The sequence below is a fragment of the Piliocolobus tephrosceles genome, chromosome 8 (assembly GCF_002776525.5).
Source record: "Piliocolobus tephrosceles isolate RC106 chromosome 8, ASM277652v3, whole genome shotgun sequence".
Taxonomy (NCBI): Eukaryota; Metazoa; Chordata; class Mammalia; order Primates; family Cercopithecidae; genus Piliocolobus; species Piliocolobus tephrosceles.
The window spans coordinates 112,354,199-112,372,884 of NC_045441.1; the positions used below are offsets into that span (position 1 = coordinate 112,354,199).

The window sequence follows — 18,686 nt, forward strand, 5'->3', positions numbered from 1 at the left end:
TTTTTTGCTTTGTCTTTCACTGTATTTTTAGTGTGAGAATTGCTATGATATAACATCTGCATCTTTTGCTAACTGTGCACATTACTCTGGTTTTGATCATTTTTCCTTTAGGTGAATTTTGGAATGCCAATAGCACTTACTATTTTAAAAAATTTATTTATTGATATAGAATATTTGTACATATTTTGGGGGTGTATATGATATTTTGATACCTGTATGCAGTGTGTAATGGTCACATCAGGGTAATTGGAAACTCACTCTCTTTCACATCCTGACTTCTAGAAGACTATTCTTATCCTACTTTTGTTTAAATGTTTAGTTTTTTTCTTTTTGATATGCTCTTAAATGATTTATTTTTCTCTTTTGTAATATGTCAGCAGTTTTCATTCTTATTCTTTTTTTCCTTATTTTTTTCCTTTTTTCATTGCACTGTTTACATAATGGAGTTATGTGATTTTTCTATGTCTGTATACACAGTGATAATTCATTTAGATTTCTACATCTCTTTATTTTTAACATATGACATTATGCATTTCTGAACTAAGATAAACACTTAAGCAAAGTTGTTACTCATATACAAAACTGTGTTAATAGTTTTATAGTGTTTAGTTTTCCTTTCTAACAATACTGTATTAATAGTGCAAATCATAGCAAGCCTTATCCATAGCTCTACAAAATGAATTTCTCAGTGTGCCAATATCATAAAAGTATGAATTATATTACTCTAACTGTAGAGTTCAGTAGAAATAAATCTTATCTATAAGTTTTCTGTTATTTAGTATATTCAGCCATAATTTTGGAATTATTGCTTCAATCTCAGCTTTCATATTACATGTATATATTAAGAATAATCCAATTGGATTTTTTAAATGAGGAAGTGCACATATCATTGAGATTAAACTTTTCTCTGCATCACCAGATGACCATGGCTTTGATTTCTCAGCAAATTCTCTTGAACAACACTGCAGAAATGATTTATCCAAGTACCGAATTAACTTGTATATCTTATTTTCTATTTTTAGTTTCATGGGAAGTTTCTGAAATAATAAATTGCATTTAAAATGTTACATTGAATTCCAGCTGTAAGATGAAACAAATGCTCTAATCTCTTTAAAGGTCAAGTTATAAATTATTCTTATGATGAAGCAAGTTGCAGATGGTTCATGAGCAAAATCTCAAACGTGGGCTTCTTGATGAAGGCACATAGATGGTCTTTGTTGCACCGCAATAACAAATATTGACTCTGAGTTATAACAGCAGGTTTCGGGTATTCATGGGAATTGCAGCAGTTATACTATAACTGATTTAAATTTGTGTCATTAGTTATTTAGAGCCACATTTTACAGTCAATTATTAATGCCTTTCAGAAACTACCACAAGATAGTCAGAACTTTTGTGCTTATTATGGCATGGTCTCATTACTCATAGCAGGAGCCCACGAAGGGTAAGTGTAGAGGTCAAACATGGGTACAATCCAGGTACATATGCCAAGCATAACCACAGCAACACCAACAATGTTGACACCAAGTCCAGCTTTAACCTTGAACAGGAAAAAGCATAAATGTCAGTGTCCCAAAAGAAAGCCTACAGGAGATTAGAATCCTGTTGTAGGAAGTATATGCTGGATTTACATGCATCCTAAATGATTAGTAAAAATTGCCATTTTAAAAAAATTGTGCATTAAGTTCTAGGGTACCTGTGCACAACGTGCAGGTTTGTTACATATGTATACATGTGCCATGTTGGTGTGTTGCACCTATTAACTCATCATTTCTTAAATCTAGGGGTTCTTCTCCATTCATAGCAAGAGAAAAATCTGTCCCTAACTAAACATCATTGAGTAGAAGACTCTCAGAGAAGTTCCTCTTAAGAATATACCTAAGTAATTCTGATTAGAGGAAAATCGCTTAGAAATCTGCCATTTCATGTTAAATCAGAATTTCAGTTTTGTGGTTTTATATTTCAATGAATAAGATTCAGGACACCATATGACAACTGTATCTTTTATATTTGCTCAACATAATTATTAATTTAACCTTAATATCTTTCTTAGCATTCTCATGGTTTTAGCTCTTATATCATTATTCTACAGGCCATTAAACAATCTCAGAGTTGCTTTGTATCTATTAAAATAAAAATTGGCAAACTACTGCCCTTGATTTGTTTTGGTAAATAAAGTTTTATTGGACCACAACTATGCTTATTTGTTTACATGTTTTCTTTGCTTTCATGATACAATGGCAGAGTTGAGTAGTTGTGATAGAGATGGCCCCACAGAGCCTCAAATATCATCTGTCCTTTTACAGAGAGAATGTGCTTACTCCTGCATTCTCTGCATTAAAACATGGAACTCTGAAGCAAAAGAGGAATACCGAGCAAGGATGATAACAGATGCCCTCTTCCCTGTCCATGCAAGCCAGCCACTCGCTTATCTCAGAATCCTAGTTTTATCCTTTTTAATACACATACATCAGGCATTACTTATATTGTGTTATGCACATTTTATGTGCATAATATTTATGTATTACCAAATGGATATTATGTTATTTTTGTGTACAGGCAGTTCTAGAATGTTTATGTTGCAGGGGCTTAGGAACAGCAGTCTGTGTGAAAGAAAGGGAGCTGGGACTTGCCTTGGAACTGCATTTGCATAGGAAGCTCACTGAATTCACTTTGGCTATATTATCGTTTGGGTTGGTTTGGAAATAGGTGATGAAGATGTGGAAACTACTAGAATATTCTCAAGCCAGTTCTTATAAAGTACTGAATATTCTGCCAGTATTTTTGTATTTGGCAAAAATGTGCATGCTTTATCAGTGAAATTCTTCATTATTGTTTGCTTGTGTTTTCACGTTAGGTCCTGGTATTGAAATCAAAACAAGAAAGATACTTTTTCATCAGTCAGGCACTGACCCCATGTCTCATTCAGAGAAAATGTTCGTTGCATAAATGTTTGTGATAGCAAACTACAGTGTTGTTTTGGTTGCTGGATTTCTTTAACCCTGTTTCTTCCTTTTGCCTAGATCAGTTTGGATCCTAGAGTTGACTTGTAAGTTTACGCTGTCGTGTGGAGCATGTTCAGTGCTCGTTTCCTTCTTCCAAAGCATTACTGATGCATTCAACATCTCTCTGTTTGTGACCATAAATTTTAATAGCATGTTCACTTCTAATTGTCACTCTTGAAAATAATTCTATGATTAGTCATTCACACCCCTTCATAAACAGAACTCAGGCCATGCTTTTCCTGGTGGTTGACTGGTGTTTAAAAGGGAAGATAACTCAAGACATGGCACACACCAAGATATGTGTTGGTTCTGATAGTATTTTTTCAGCTAACTCACCATGTCAATGACTTTCAGATGACCATATGAAAAGACAATAGCATTGGGTGGATTTGCTACTGGTAGGAGGAATGCAAACGAAGTACATAGAGTAGAAGGTATCAGAATATAAAGAGGGTTCACATGAATGGCTTCAGCCTGTTGTAAGAGATAAAAAGGAGTCTAAGTAAAATTTTGAAGGTAGACATCAAGCATAAAAAAATGAACAAATGTATTGTAATAAGGCTTCCAAGAAGCAGGTTGAAACCTAATGACATAAAATTATATACATTATTACAGTTATAACTTGAAGAATATTGTTAAGAAAATATCTCATCCTCTTGTTGTTTGTATAGTTATGGATGCCTACTTAAACACTATAGTCCAGTTCATTTAGAAAATAAAATATTATTTATTCCAGAAACTAAATAAAAAGAGCAACCATTTACTACTTATCTACTGCTAGGTGCTGTGCTAAATGTTTACATACATATATATATTCATATATTTACACATAATATAGTTCATATATAATATAATAAATGTCATATATATATTGAATTTTTACAATGATCTTATGAGATGGTTACTATAACCTCAAATAACATAAAGAAATGGAGGCCCAGAGAGGCTAAAGTAACTTGTCCAAGCATGCAACTGGTGACCAACAGAGCTCAAGTAGGTTCTCAAGTCCCTGTGGCCCCAGCACTTCTCATTACACTACTAACTTTACTGCCTCTGTGATATATGCAATTCAAGATTTGCTTAGGGATCATCACATAGGAAGGTTGCTACTATTCTTAAATCAACACATAATTTTCTAATTGTTCCATGTTGAGAACAATTAGAAAAAACAACAGAAAAAAATACAAAATGATATTGTACCAATATACACAGCCTACATTTTTTCTACATTCAAGCTGCAGCTTAAGAACACCAACATATGCCCTTTGAGCTTGTAGCGGCACAATTCCAGAAAGACAATCTTTCTTAATTTAAAGTGCTTTCCTTTCACCAAACCCATCCATCCCAATAAGGAAAACACTTTACTTATAGCTGTTTCTTGTAATTGCTACCTAAATGGAGAAAAGAAGAAAAGACATTCTTTCCCTCTCTCTCTCTCTCGGCAAACCCATTTACTTTTTAAAAAATTTTCCCTGAACAGTAGAAAACTGTGTCTAAAGATATTTAAGCCTGAAGCCTGAATTGTGAGCCTAGTTTTTCATTCATTTGCAAATCACTTATATTAACCACTTCTCAGAAATTTAGGAACAATGTTTGAGAGGCAAAAGTGTCAGTGGTAGAGATCTAAATACTTAAGTTACCAGCAAACACTGAATTCCACGTCTTATATCTGAAATGGATCTCATCTGACCCTCTCTCTTATTTATAAAGGAAAAAACTGGACTGAGCAAAAGTAACGTCATGCTGCTTGAACATGAAAACTTAAAAACAGTTACCTAGAGTGAAGGTCCTCTGAAAACATTAATACAAATAAAGATCACCCTATAAGTTACTTACAGGAGGCCCATTTAGATAAAAAAAGATTCCATACCACAGCATGAGAACCAGCATTCCAAAGTAGGGCACTGCTCTTAATGAAGAATAAAAATGGGGATAAATGAGATACTTACCAATGGAGATAATATTGGGAGAAGGAGTGTAATGGTAGCTGGATTGCTGGCTACCTCAGTTAAAGATGTGACCATCAAAGAAGATATCAGAATTATTAGCCATACTGGTAATGAACCCAGAGGAGATAATTTATTTCCTATCCAATTAGATAATCCAGACTCCTAAAAAACAAATTCGCAATATTTGTTATTTATGAATAATTCTTTGTAATCAGACACAATAAAATCCATAAAAAGCATTATTTCCTTTGAAAACTCACTTTCTAAAATACAATTTTAATCTCATTTTTCTGTGGTTTGATAGGTCTGGGTGGCTTTGGTAGGAGGGAGCTATTGCTTAGTCTTATTTAAACACTATGAACATGGTTTTGGTTTGAAATGTATTCCCACTTTTTTCAATTACATTTTAATTTTATCTAATTTATATATGTGGATATTTTAATAGATCATATAGAGGGCTTTAAGAGAAGAGCAGCACTTCTGATTTACCTCTCTCTATTCCTAAGTTATATTCTGCAGAGGCAACAACTTTCAACCCTTATTAGCCACTTATAACTAGCTATATTTAGGTATTCATAGTTACCTTTTAAAATAATATTTTAATTATGATTTTTTGCTTACTTTTAAAATTTAGACATTATTTACTGACTTTCTAATATGTGATAATTCAGCTCTCTTACACCATCCACCAAACACATGCTTTTTGTTTCTTCATTCCTCCACACTCACATATTAACATTTTTGGTTAAATCAATATTTAATGTTTACCACTATGATTAAATAAGTATTGTTCATAGCTACACCACTTAGCATACTATCAGTACATTTACTCTACTCTTCCTTCCCCACAAGAAATAACTATCTCATCATTCTGTTTGCTTAGTTTTCCAAGTACCTATCACTAATTCATCTGAAATTAAAACTAAAAAACTCCCCACAAATAGATAAACATATCAAGTAATTGGTGTCTTTTCATGTTCCCTCATAGCAATATCTATTCTGGAATATTTCCTCCTCCTCCATTTGGCTTAGTTTAAATCTTTGAATCTATTCTTTAAATCCCTTTAAATCTATTCTTTAAATCCCTTTAAATCTATTCAACTGTTGTTGTTCTGGGACCCCTCTTTACTATCATATTATGACTTTCCTTCTCCTCCCCACTTTGTGGGAATCATTTTTTAATCTACTCTTTTGCGTTGGGGAAGCACTTCCTTTTATAACTTCCTGAGAATTGGTATAAGAGTCTTTGCATGCCTGAAAACCTTTTGCTTTTCTTTTCCCACTGTTCTTATTGTTTTGCATTTGTAGAAATCTAGGTTCAAAATAATTATAACTCCACACTTTTAAGCCATTACTCCATTTCCTGTGGTTTCCAGTTGGATTCTTTAGAAGCCTGATCATATTCTACTCTTTGATTCATTATACATAGTGCAGAAAAACTGGCTATACTCAGATTAGCAAGTATGTTGTTCTGTATTTCTCCCCCACATAGAAGGGAAAATCCTCCTTTTGTGAAATTTCAGTGAGCTATTGAATGTATGAATCTTTATGACAACTAGAAGTGGCATGAGAAATACTCTAATTATAAGCAGTATATTCTCAGATCAAAAGCTGGCACAGAAATTTCCAGATGTGAATACCAGATATCAGGCGTGGTTTTGGCTTGTATTTTTCTTTATCTGCTTGTTTTTACTTATGACTTTTAGGTAGAAAAATATTGTCTACCATTTTAGTCACATTGACAAAAATTAACCCTAGAATAGGTATACTTTAATAATAGGTTTTATCTATGTCTAATTAGGTGTGGAAATGATTGTACTACATATTGTTTCCCCTACCTGTAGGCCACTGAAATCGTATCTTCATCCCCACGGTTCCAAAATTCTACATAAAGTGCTTTGGTGTTGGGTACTTAGTAGCTCTCTCAGTCCAGAATCTCAAAGTCTCTAGCTCTAAGAAATTTCTTTTGTTATTTTGTGGAAATGTTCTTCCTTTCTATTTTTTTCTCTTTTTTCTGAAATGCCTATTAGTTGACTGTTGAACATTTTGGATTGATGTTCTAATGTTCTTATCTCTTTGTGAGCCAGTATCTCATTGGCTCAATTTTGCTACAAAGTAAATCTCAATTTTCTATCAGGGAGGATAGAGAACAACAGCAGGACTGGGGAAACTATCTGGGAGGCCCATAGATTCTCATACACTTTTTAAACCATCCTCCAAATTCAGCTCTGGCTTTCACTCTAGCTTTCAGAGTTATCTGCTGCCTCCAATTCCTGAGGTCTGCCAGGATGCTACAGATAACCAGCATGTTTCTTGTTGGCTCTTCGTTTTGCCAGCCTATATGTTTCATATTTCACTATTTTTCTATTTGTACAAAGTCAGTTCCTCTCAAATGTCCTTCTTCCATGTTCTAAATATGATCAACATTTCTTGCCTTTTCTTGTCCCTGTCATATAGTCTTTATGGATTGACATGTTTTTGTTGTTATTGCAATTTTAATGGAGATCTGAAATAAAAAATAAATCCTCATGTTTAACCTAGGAGAGAAAATTTTAAGAATGTATGAAAATTGAAGAGGAGATATTCACTGATAAGAATTTGAAACTGTCTATCTGCTCATGAGAAAGAAATCATGTTAAAACAAAAACCAAGGGGAATTTAAGAGAAAAGTAATTGCAATGAGGTGAATTCCACAGTAGTTGCTGTTTCACTGTTCTGTTCCCAACTAGAAAGGTTATCTGGTTCTGGACACTTGCCAGACTAATTACAATTTAGAATAAAAGTTTTGAAAAATAATTGCCTCCAAATTTTTTACAGTCCAGTTTTTAGGAGCATATTTGTCTACAGCCATACCCTTGAAGCTGATGGCTTCAATCTGGCCACTTAGAGGTAGAGTTATTCTGGGTATCTTGTAGACATTTGGCTCTGTATACTGAGATTTTTATAGCAAACTAGACCTCCCTCTCTGGGTTCTCAAATTCTTCTACTGAGAGAACCTTGTGCATCAGACTGAGTCCACACCTTTTCATTTCCTCAGATTTGTATGCTAGGGTCTGGCTGATGCTTTCAAAATCACTTTGAGTGTCTAGGATCCAATCCAGACACATAATTCTGTGCAGAAAAATTGTCAATAAAGTTAGAAGCAAAGGAGTATTTTCCAGTAAGTTACTCCTCTTCTTCAGGAAGAAGAGGAGAGACAGTGATTTGTCTTGAGAAGTATAGAAATTTAACCTCCTGGAAGTCAAAGGGCTGAACATGGAACCTCTCTCCCCATTCTGTTCAATTTGATGACTGAGGAAGGAAATGGAAGAGCCATAAGCTTTGAATATTTCAAATAAGTCTATGAAAACCAGAATTAGTGGTTTTTAATTAATCTAGGAGTAATTAATTTTCATGAAATTTTGGGAGAAGACAGTTTTCTTCCAGCAACTATACAAAGACCAGGGCAATTACAAGGGATGAGGGCCTTCTCAAACTGTTGCTTTGTATCAACTGGAGAGATAGGTCAAATAAAGTCAACCAACAACTCATGGTGTTTCTATTTCTTCCTAAGATTAGATGTAATATAATGTTAGAAAGGGTTATGTGAATTTTTCTCCAGACTTTATTCAATAAACATTTACTAAGTATCTTTAATGCTAATATTATTTCTTATTCTCTTTTTTATTTAACAGCAAATAGCATCATGATATACTGAAGTCCAAGAGCTACTCAAATTCATCATGAAATAAGGTAAAGGCGTAAGCAAACAAAAAGTATATTTCACTAGGAGTCACTTTACATATTTTCATGTGCATTTTTCCTTACTAGTCTTCTAATACTATTTCATGAATTTAAAATTTTAATCTTATTATTTCTTTTGACATTCCTGAGCACCATAAAAACGGTGTTTTTTGCTTGCAGCCTATAACATTTCTTGAACTCTGAACTCACCTCATTTGTGTGGTATATTCACGGCATAGCTAGCAAAATTTGCAACATTAAAATGACAGAGTGAAATTGAATATGCCCAAAGATTGAATGTCTCTGTGCTCTTCTTTTGAACAGTCTAGTTAATTGTTAAATATCTTATACACAGAGTATTACCTCACAGCCATCTGCCAGGGCAAACCCTCCACCAACAAGAATGGCTATATCCCAGGGCATGAATGACTGGAATTCTTTCCAAGTAATCAGTGGAGAGTAATCAAAAGCAACTGCAAAACAAAAATCCTACAGTTACACATTGCTTAAAATATTACAATATGACATTTGCTTCAGCATCCTAAGTAGCCATCTTACAGGAAGTTTGTAATATTCCTATATTGTTTTTAAAGAGGGGAATTAATCTGGAGTTTGAGTAATTTCCACCTGGACTAGACGGAACATTCTACTATAAAAAAGAAAAAAACTCTATAACTTAGAAAAATCCTTCTGGTAATATTATAGAATATATTTCAATAAATTATAACATTGTCACTTATCATTATACTCATTCATTCACTCACTCATTCATTTATTCATTCCACTAACATCTTTGCCAACTGTGAATAGCACACTGTATTAGACTATAGTATTCTTTGCTATGCAAAATGTCCATAATATTCCATTGGTTCTAAGAGCATCTTGTAGCATTTTAATTATATCCATTAATATTTGAACATCTTATTAGATTTTTAGTCATAAGGAGGATCATGATAGATTCACCAAGATTTCAGTTTAAAAATAATTCAGGATTCAGATTAAATAAAGTATTATTTGTGAGGTCCTTAAAGTGCTTACAAAAGGATTATCATAAAGATTTCTCTTTATATTTGGCTTCTGATCTCTCCATTGCTTTGTTGATAAATAAGTTCATTTGAGGACATATTCCGCCATTTAACATGTGTATAATAGGCAGCCTTCTACATGTTAAGATTTTAAGTTTACTAATCAGCTTCTTTCCTATCACCTTCCCCCAATTCCAAACCAAACCCATCCTCACTGATGACTGAAATTATGTCACTAGGTTTCTTACTTTAAATTATGTCACTAGGTTTCTTACTTTAAACCCATCCTCACTGATGACTGAAATTATGTCACTAGGTTTCTTACTTTTTATATCTTATTTAACAAGATATATGACTTTAAGGTCATATATCTTGTTAAAATGTAAACATCTCCGAAATGTACCTCTTATTTAAAATTTAACATATTATGTATTATTTGTCATTTTTAAGTCTTGTATGAATGAGTTTAGAAGAGGTTTTGAAGAATAGGAGGAGAGAGAAAGGTGGGTAGGAGCAAGTCTCTTTCTAAGGGAGGGAATTCAGATGTGGAAACTAGGGAAGCTAAAGCCAAACATGGATTCCTCGGACTTGCCACTGCCGGACCTCAGGGCTTTAACTGCAATGGTCAGAGTCCTTGGGGTCTCATAGGAATCAGTGCTCCATATTGCATCACCTCCTTAACACACATTGAGATATTCTAATCTCAAGTGAAAAACAAAATACATTTGTTTCTATGCTGTGCTGGTCACGTATGTCCTGGAAATCTGATACATTAGTCATTTATGGATTCTGACAAGAGTCAGGTGGGCCAACACAACTACATAAATCCCAGTTCCATCCCCATAAGAACAAACAAAACCACGAGTCTACTAGTTTATTTCCAGACAATTACAAATTAGTCGTCCCACCTTGACAAGATAGGAATCTGACTACTCAAAACATGCTGTGTTGTAAAGCAAAGACATGGATGAATCCTGTGTTTAAAAAGTGAGTGTGTGTGTGTTGAGAGGATGGTATGCTCAGGCAGATGTGCACACTTCTTTGTTCATCTGTTGTAAATACAATGAATGCTGTTGAGGAATACCTTTTCTTTATTTTTATTACTATCATTATTTTTAGAGACCGAGTCTCCCTCTGTTGCCCAGAGCAGTGGCACAACCATAGCTCACTACAGCCTCCAACTCCTGGGCTCAAGTGATCCTCCTGCGTTGGCCTCCAGAGTAGCTAGGACTACAGGTGTGTGCCACCACACCTGGCTAATTTTTTAAACTTTTTGATAGAGCTGGGGTCTCACCATGCTGCTGAGGCTTGTTTCAAACTACTCGCCTCAAGTGAGCCTCCTGCCTCAGTCTCCCAAAGTGCTGTGATTGCAGGTGTGAGTCACCACACGTGGCCCTTTTATTTCAGCTGTGATCCTAGGATATGGCTGTATGAGGCTGATTTAGCTTTTGTTCCAGAACTACTTTGAGAATGTAAATAATCTTTCTCTTGAAATTCATCACCTTTTTAGATCCTCTGCATTTATTACCAAGGTATGAAGCAGTATCTTCCCATTTATTTTTCCTATATTTGCCAATAGTAAGATTAATTTTGAAATGGGTTTACCATGGGTCAAATAGTATTGCTTGTAGCAGAGCCCTAGCCATGATACAAAAGGAAATTTACTTCTCACTTCTGCAAAGTAAGATGATCTCTCTTGCAGGTGGAAGACGTGCTGGCTTGAAGACAGCATTGCAGTTTGCAAATAGGGCATGCTAGGCCAGGGGTTGTGCCAGCATAGACTTTCTTTCTGCTCTAGGTGCCAAGTGAAACCAATGGAATTTTATAATTTTTGCTCTTCTGTTAAATTTATGCAGAATTATAAATGATACTCAACCAATTTCTCCTGTAGGTGTAGTTTTTGTCAATGTCTTAGCTGGAATGAGAAAGAATAGCAGCCCTATAAGTAAAGCAACAGCTGAATCTGTAGCAAAACCAGGGTACCTGTAAAAGGGACAAATATGTATATTAAAAATAGCATCAAGAACTTAAATGAGCTAAAACACCAATTTTGCTAATAACATATCAGTAGTAGGTTATTATCAATATTAGATGGTGTAGGTTATTTATTCTCGATAATCTGCCCTAAAATATATGGATTCCCAATTAAATGACATAACACTAAAAACAATAATCTCAGACCATAGTCCTATTGTTCCCATATGTCTCTTCTTATTTTCAATACCACATATACACATACTGACATACTAGGCCAAAGTGACAAATTTCCCTTTTAGATAAGCTTACAATTTGTTAAACAATTTCTTTTTTTCTTTTTTTCTTTTTTTTTTTGAGACAGAGTCTCACTCTGTCACCTAGGCTGGAGTGCAGTGGCCGGATCTCAGCTCACTGCAAGCTCCGCCTCCCAGGTTCATGCCATTCTCCTGCCTCAGCCTCCGGAGTAGTTGGGACTACAGGCGCCCGCCACCTCGCCCGGCTAGTTTTTTGTATTTTTTAGTAGAGACAGGGTTTCACCGTGTTAGCCAGGATGGTCTCGATCTCCTGACCTCATGATCCACCCGTATCGGCCTCCCAAAGTGCTGGGATTACAGGCTTGATCCACTGTGCCCGGCCAACAATTTCTTCTTTGAATTATTTAATTTAATTATATTGATCAAGATTTGAAGGTGAAACATTGCTAGAGCAGAGAAAGCCACATGTCATTGATTTATAGCATCCCTCTATTAAATTGTGGCAAGGCATGATGTTTCTGTGATCCCCTAAAACTCTTCTATAAATTGTGAAAAGGAATTGATCTGTTTTCTGAGATATCACACCTGCTTCTGTGGTTATAGGCTCTAACTATATCATACAAACGAAAACAACCTACTTAATGCTTTGTACCCCATGAAATTCAATCAAGAATATTAATTGTTGGAGTGGTTTAGCCAATGCTCACAAATGATCACCGTATAAATTAAGACTGTTTCAGGAACAGATGGGGTCTTAGAATCACCAGACCGTTGTAACAAATAAGACAGGTTCCCAGAAGTCTCAACAGTAAAGAACCTGGAGACCAGGTATAACTGAAACAGGCCTTAATAATTATAATTTAGTTTTAAAAGTCAGCAATATTAACTAGTGCATTTCTGTAGCCTGAGAAGAAATATGTACCATGCTAAAGATTCTTTTACTATCTTGTAACTCAGTAATGTGTACACACTACAGAAGCTTCTCTACTTCTATAATTTACTTGAAAAATCCAAAAAGCCAAACAAATGCCGTATCTTTCTCAATCTAGCAATTTTTAAAGCAGTCTACTTTCTTTAAGTATAGATACATTTTCTTTCATTATTAGTTAAAAATCTACCTTACCATAATTTATCCTACAAACTGGACTGATACTTATAATTTTATTATACCTTGTTTCTTTTATTTCAGTATAATTTTTGGTTGAATTTTTGGCAAATTGGGCCAGGCATCATGTAACCAGATTTTGTCTGATATAAAAAGACACATTGAATTCAGTCCAGGTACAAACAGATGGAATGAAAACATTAGGTGGTAGCTATAAATCTTGATATATCATGTTAGCTTTAGAAATTCTTAATGCCTGAAACTCTGCATAACAAATATATCCTACAAAATATATACATTAAATTAAATCAAGGCATAAATACTGAAATAATTTATTTTCAAAGTACTTTAAAAACTATTCTTATCATATTATAACTTATATTTAGTTTGTCAGGAAAGCAGTTAGTTTGTCTCAGCATTAGAAACTATTAAGCTGATGCAAATTTTATTTGTTTTGGGTTTGTCAATTAGATTTATAGTTTAAAATCCCATCCTCTCTCAAACCTTTGTTCCTTTCCTATTGTTTTCTCTCAGAATTGTAGGTGGCATGAGTGCCTGCTCATAGCCAATACACTGCTTTCCTGCTACAAACAAAACATCTCCTGTTTCCTCCCATAAGAAACAGAAATCAGAAGCTGATTATATTGAATTTCCTATTGGAATTTCTGCCTGGGCTTTATTAACTATCTTCTGATTTCATTTAATTCTTACACACTGGTGTTTAGATAAAGACTCTCCCTGTCTAGGATGACGGAATTTGGATTTTATAAGGGGAAGGCATTATTTTTTATATCGATCTAGATCCTACCACAAAACCACAAAGTACTAATTAAACATTACATAATAATTTGATTTAAATAATTGGATATCTAAACCTCTCAAAAAGAAAAGTTTTATTTCTAAGGGAATCAAATAGTTTATAAAAATGAAGCCGATCCTTTAAAACATACCACCATATTGCATTGCTTGACTTGTGTGGTCATTAGGGATTTGGATTCAGACTTCGCACCCTTTAGAAACATCGGCAATGCCTATAAAACCAGAAGGTTCTGATTCAAGGAGGGAAGAATTTCTTTATTCTATGTGGGCAAAATACATATGACCTAAACAATTTTGGTTTATACCCCAAAATACAAAAAAAAAAAAATTATTTTTTGCTGGGTAATGTGAGATAGGAAGTTCAAGTAAGACATGTGCTGGATTTGGAAATTACAGTACTTCAGTGAAAGATTGGGAACACAAATCTCACAACCAAATTATTTATTTTGACATGTAGGATGGTCCTTAATTTAGAAAATTATGCTATACTCTTCCCCCTAACTTTACACGACTCAGCAATTAACTACCGGTGTATAAGACACTGAGATATAAAATTAACTCTGACCTAGCTTCTAGCATCAGCTTTTAAAATCAGTCTTATTATTTCTTCAGAAATTCCTTATCTATGAAATGGAGGCTGGGCTGAACTTATAGTGAACCAGTGCAAAAATGTAAATAAATGAAGAAAAAGACAAGATATTAAACCAAACAAATAGTCCTCCATAGAATTAAAAAACAAAGTGGGTAAAAATCACATAATATAAATTTATATCAGATTATTAGGAGGCATTGAGTGGTACTTATTTCACATAATAACATTAGTATAGCACTTCCTATAGGGAGAAGGCCAGCACTATTCTAAATGCTATAATTATCTCCATCTTACAGATGAAGACACTGAGAATTAAGTGACTTGTCTAAAGTAAGTGGATGAATCAGGAATGGAACCCAAGCAGTGTGGCTCTGAAATCTATGCTCCCTACCACCACAGAACATAGCCTTTCTGCATATTAGATTTCTAATTTTGTAGGGATGGGAATAATTTTGTCTACTGGACTTTGCCTTTTAGTAACAGAGTAAGTAGTATGGTTATGCTTCCTGTGCTCTTATCCTAGATTTCATTCCTTATAATTTTTTTCCTGAAAAGATTAGAATTTAAAATATATTTTCAAGGGGAAGAAAGAAAAATATCTCATCCAATCTTTCAGAATTATGGGAACCACATAGGAGAGAAGCAGAGTATAAAACAGGAAGGGCTGACAAACATAGCATGCAAAACTTACTCTGAAAAAAGTGCAGACCAACCAGGAACAAATCCAGGATCTCTACTAAACCATAGCAGAGCCATTAGAATGAAGAGGACCAAGGTCACAATTTCCTGATACCTGTGGAAAAATTCCAACAGCATCATTTCTTATTTTCTAAGTCAGGACATTTGTAGAAACTCCTTGGGCTATTGTCAGGAGTGAGCTCAGTAGAACACTAAACACTGTAAGAACTAGATGTGTCAATAATTTGAAAGCATCAGTGCAGTTTGAAAAAGCCCTTACTCCTCTTTGGGGTGTCTCAGCTTCTTTTCATTTTACCTGGCAAATTTAGTTAGCAGGGTATGTGTTTTATCATGTTGAGTTATAGTCTGTAATCTCCATAGCTTAGCAAATTTGGGGCCCTAATCCAGTGTTATAAATATCTTGCAAGCAATTATGTGCTTGTTTGCTTTTCAACAGCTACTTGCAGTATAAACAGCCTTTCTCTTTCTCTCTTCTCTCTCTCTCTCTCTCTCTCTCTCTCTCTCTCTCTGTGTGTGTGTGTGTGTGTGTGTGTGTGTGTGTGTGTGTCTTACCTTATTGGCCCAAGCTTTTGGTATTCTTGCTTAATCACTTCGGCACAAGCTTTTTGTTGGACTGTTTTGGTTTTGCCACATTTGAACATCTCCTTAAAACTGCAAAGAATAATTAAGCCCGTAAACAAGAAATTCTTTTACTACCACCTTGCTGTAAGGAAGATATTTCTGCAAAACGTCATCATCTTCATGCAATATGAATCTCCCTTCATGCGATATGAATCTCCCTGTTAATAACAGATATCTGTGCTTTTCACCTCTACCTCCATCTCCTTTTTTGAATGTCTTCTGTCTTTTCTGTTTTTGCCTGGTTTGCTCACTTTTTCATGTTCTATTTTCATTGCATATTTTCCGTGACGTCCTTTACCAATCTCTCTTCCTTTTTCCAAGTTATTTTGTACCATTGGAATTTTGCCATGTGCTACTTATCTCTAACTTATCTCTAACTAACATTTTATTATGTACTGGATCTTATATATTTAAAATGTATTTATTGTGTATCTTGGTTGCCTATACATGTATTTATTGTGTATCTTGGTTGCCTAAACCATGCCTATAAGTTTTAGCCCACTAGTTAAATTATTTGAGGGCAGGGACAGTGACGTGATCATAGATGTTTTCTTTGGTCGGTTATCTCTGAACACTGCTACCTCTGAACATACAAAGTAAATACTTGACCCATCAATCCAATAGTACCTTTGGCAATGTATGAGACAGTTGGGGTCAGATCCATCAATTTTCACAAATTATGCTAAACTTGAGTCTTACACTAGTGCGGGGACTGATCATGGTCAGAGACCAAGCCTAGTCTTAGAAGTAAAATAAACTCACCATAAATACCATTTGACCCAGCAATCCAATTACTTGGTATTTACCCAAAGGAATATAAATCATTCTGTTATAATGATACATGCATGCATATGTTCACTGCAGCACTATTCACAATAGCAAAGACATGGAATCAATCCAAATGCCTATCAGTGATAGACTGTATAAAGAAAATTGGTACATATACACTATGGAATACTATGCAGCCACAACAAGGAATGAGATCATGTCCTTTGCAGGGACATGGATGAAGCTGGAAGTCATTATCCTCAGTAAACTAACACAGTAACAGAAAACCAAACACCGCATGTTCTCACTCGTAAGTGGGAGCTGAACAATGAGAACACATGGACCCAGGGAGAAGAACAACACACACTGGGGCCTGTCAGGGGTGTGGAGGGAGGGAGAGCATCAAGATAAATAGGTAATTCATTCGGGGCTTGATATCTAGGTGATGGGTTGATAGGTGCAACAAACCATCATGGCACACGTTTGCCTGTATAACAAACCTGCACATCCTGCCCATGTATCAAGGAACTTAGGATAGAATTTTAAAAAGAAGTAAAACTCTTATTACATTTTTTCTTTAAGTTTCTTTACTCATATGTCCTAATAGCACCCACAACATAATCTTCCTGTTTATTTCCAATAGTAACTGCCACTTTTCATCGTTTTCAGCTGCTTGTTTTAGTGATCTCTTTCCTTACTAATTTTCTGTCCTGAAGACCAGTGTCTTCAAAACGGAACAGTTTTTGTGAAATACTGTTCTAGATGTAGATTTTGTAAAAAAATTCCTCCAGAGGAAGAACTAAATGAGAAAATGGCTAGATTCTCATGGATTATCTCTTGGAATGTTTGTGAGTAGCTCAGTTAGTTTACATTTTGTGTGAGTATAGACAGAAAGGACATTTTCTTCTGTAAAATAGCTGGGGCAAGCTTATACATTCATAATCACCCTCATGCATACACCTCAATGCCTGAATGTGAGTGAATGGACAGTGCTACATTTATGATCAATTAGGAAATAATTGCTTTTTTGCAATCTCAGTTAAATTACTGACTAGTGTCAGTCTCAAACTTTTACCCCTTGTCATGACATAAATACTACTATTGTAAGAAACTAATCTATGGGCCACCTAGAGAGCAGTCTGTAGAAGAGAAAATCATAGTTAAAGAAAGAGATGAGTCTCCTTAGAAACAATTTTCCACCTAGTACATTGCATATGTAGTTTATCATTTTGGTTGCAGACAATAAATAGTTAAGTCAAAAGCCAAATTGGCTTTGCTACAAATGAAGGTTAATGCCTTCACAAAGGAACTGACAAAGCCTATGACAATGCATCAAACTCTCCATTTACATAAGTTCAATGGCACTGACAGATGAGCTCCTCTTCTCAGGTATGTTGGGATCATTTATAATGGGTGAGTTAACTGTGTTAATAGCCAACACACAAATCAGAATGTATGCTAGTCTGCCAGGGGGTGGCTGATAACTTCCATCTGTCAATCTAAAATCTCTGGAGGTAAACACCTTGGCAGACGGAAAAGGACACTGAAAAATTAGCTGGAGCATGAAGCTGTGCAGTGTCTAACAGATAGTGGACACCAAGGGGACTGTTTAAATATATGACTGATCAGGATTTCTGGACTTTACCTAGTTTATGCATTTCATGGGATTTTGTTTTTCCTCATTGAGAGCACATTTCAATATATTTGCCTTTTATGTTCTTAATTTCTCCTTTTTAAGTGGTGTGCCATTTTAAAATAATGACAATGGTTGCATATATATTTTACAAAGTCATTAAATGTAGCAATGAAGAACCTGAGACTCTTTTGACTTGGGATTGCCATCTCCTGTATCCTGCATTGCTACCTGCACAATTGAATAGTCCCCAAAGGCTTGGGTTTCCTGAAAGGGGCACTTAGTATGCAGCTGGCCTCTCCCCACTGATGCCCACCTGCTGAAGTCAGTGACATTCTACACATTTGCTTCAGCAGGACTGCCACATGCTGCTCCCACAATCTGGATAGAATTACTTTTTTAATCATCAGTACCATCTTCTCACTACTAATAAAACCATGGCAGTTCTAGAGAAAAAGCAGAAAGAGGAATCAAGAGGGGAGAATGTTAGTCCTCATATAACTAGAAATGGAAACC

The 18,686-nt window shown here is 35.0% G+C and overlaps 1 protein-coding gene across 1 annotated transcript in view; it reads right to left on the reverse strand.

The window, feature by feature from the left end:
- Positions 1-415: 415 nt before the first annotated feature.
- SLC13A1 (solute carrier family 13 member 1) overlaps positions 416-18,686 on the reverse strand; it is a 94,988-nt gene continuing 76,717 nt past the window's right edge. Inside the window, exons 9-15 of the mRNA XM_023223543.2 lie at positions 15,701-15,799; positions 15,141-15,242; positions 11,579-11,685; positions 9,041-9,150; positions 4,955-5,116; positions 3,342-3,479; positions 416-1,540 (exon numbers count right to left, since the gene is read on the reverse strand). Of these exons, the coding sequence (XP_023079311.1) occupies positions 1,403-1,540; positions 3,342-3,479; positions 4,955-5,116; positions 9,041-9,150; positions 11,579-11,685; positions 15,141-15,242; positions 15,701-15,799 (856 nt within the window). The 3' untranslated portion in view covers positions 416-1,402. The remainder of the gene's footprint in view (positions 1,541-3,341; positions 3,480-4,954; positions 5,117-9,040; positions 9,151-11,578; positions 11,686-15,140; positions 15,243-15,700; positions 15,800-18,686) is intronic.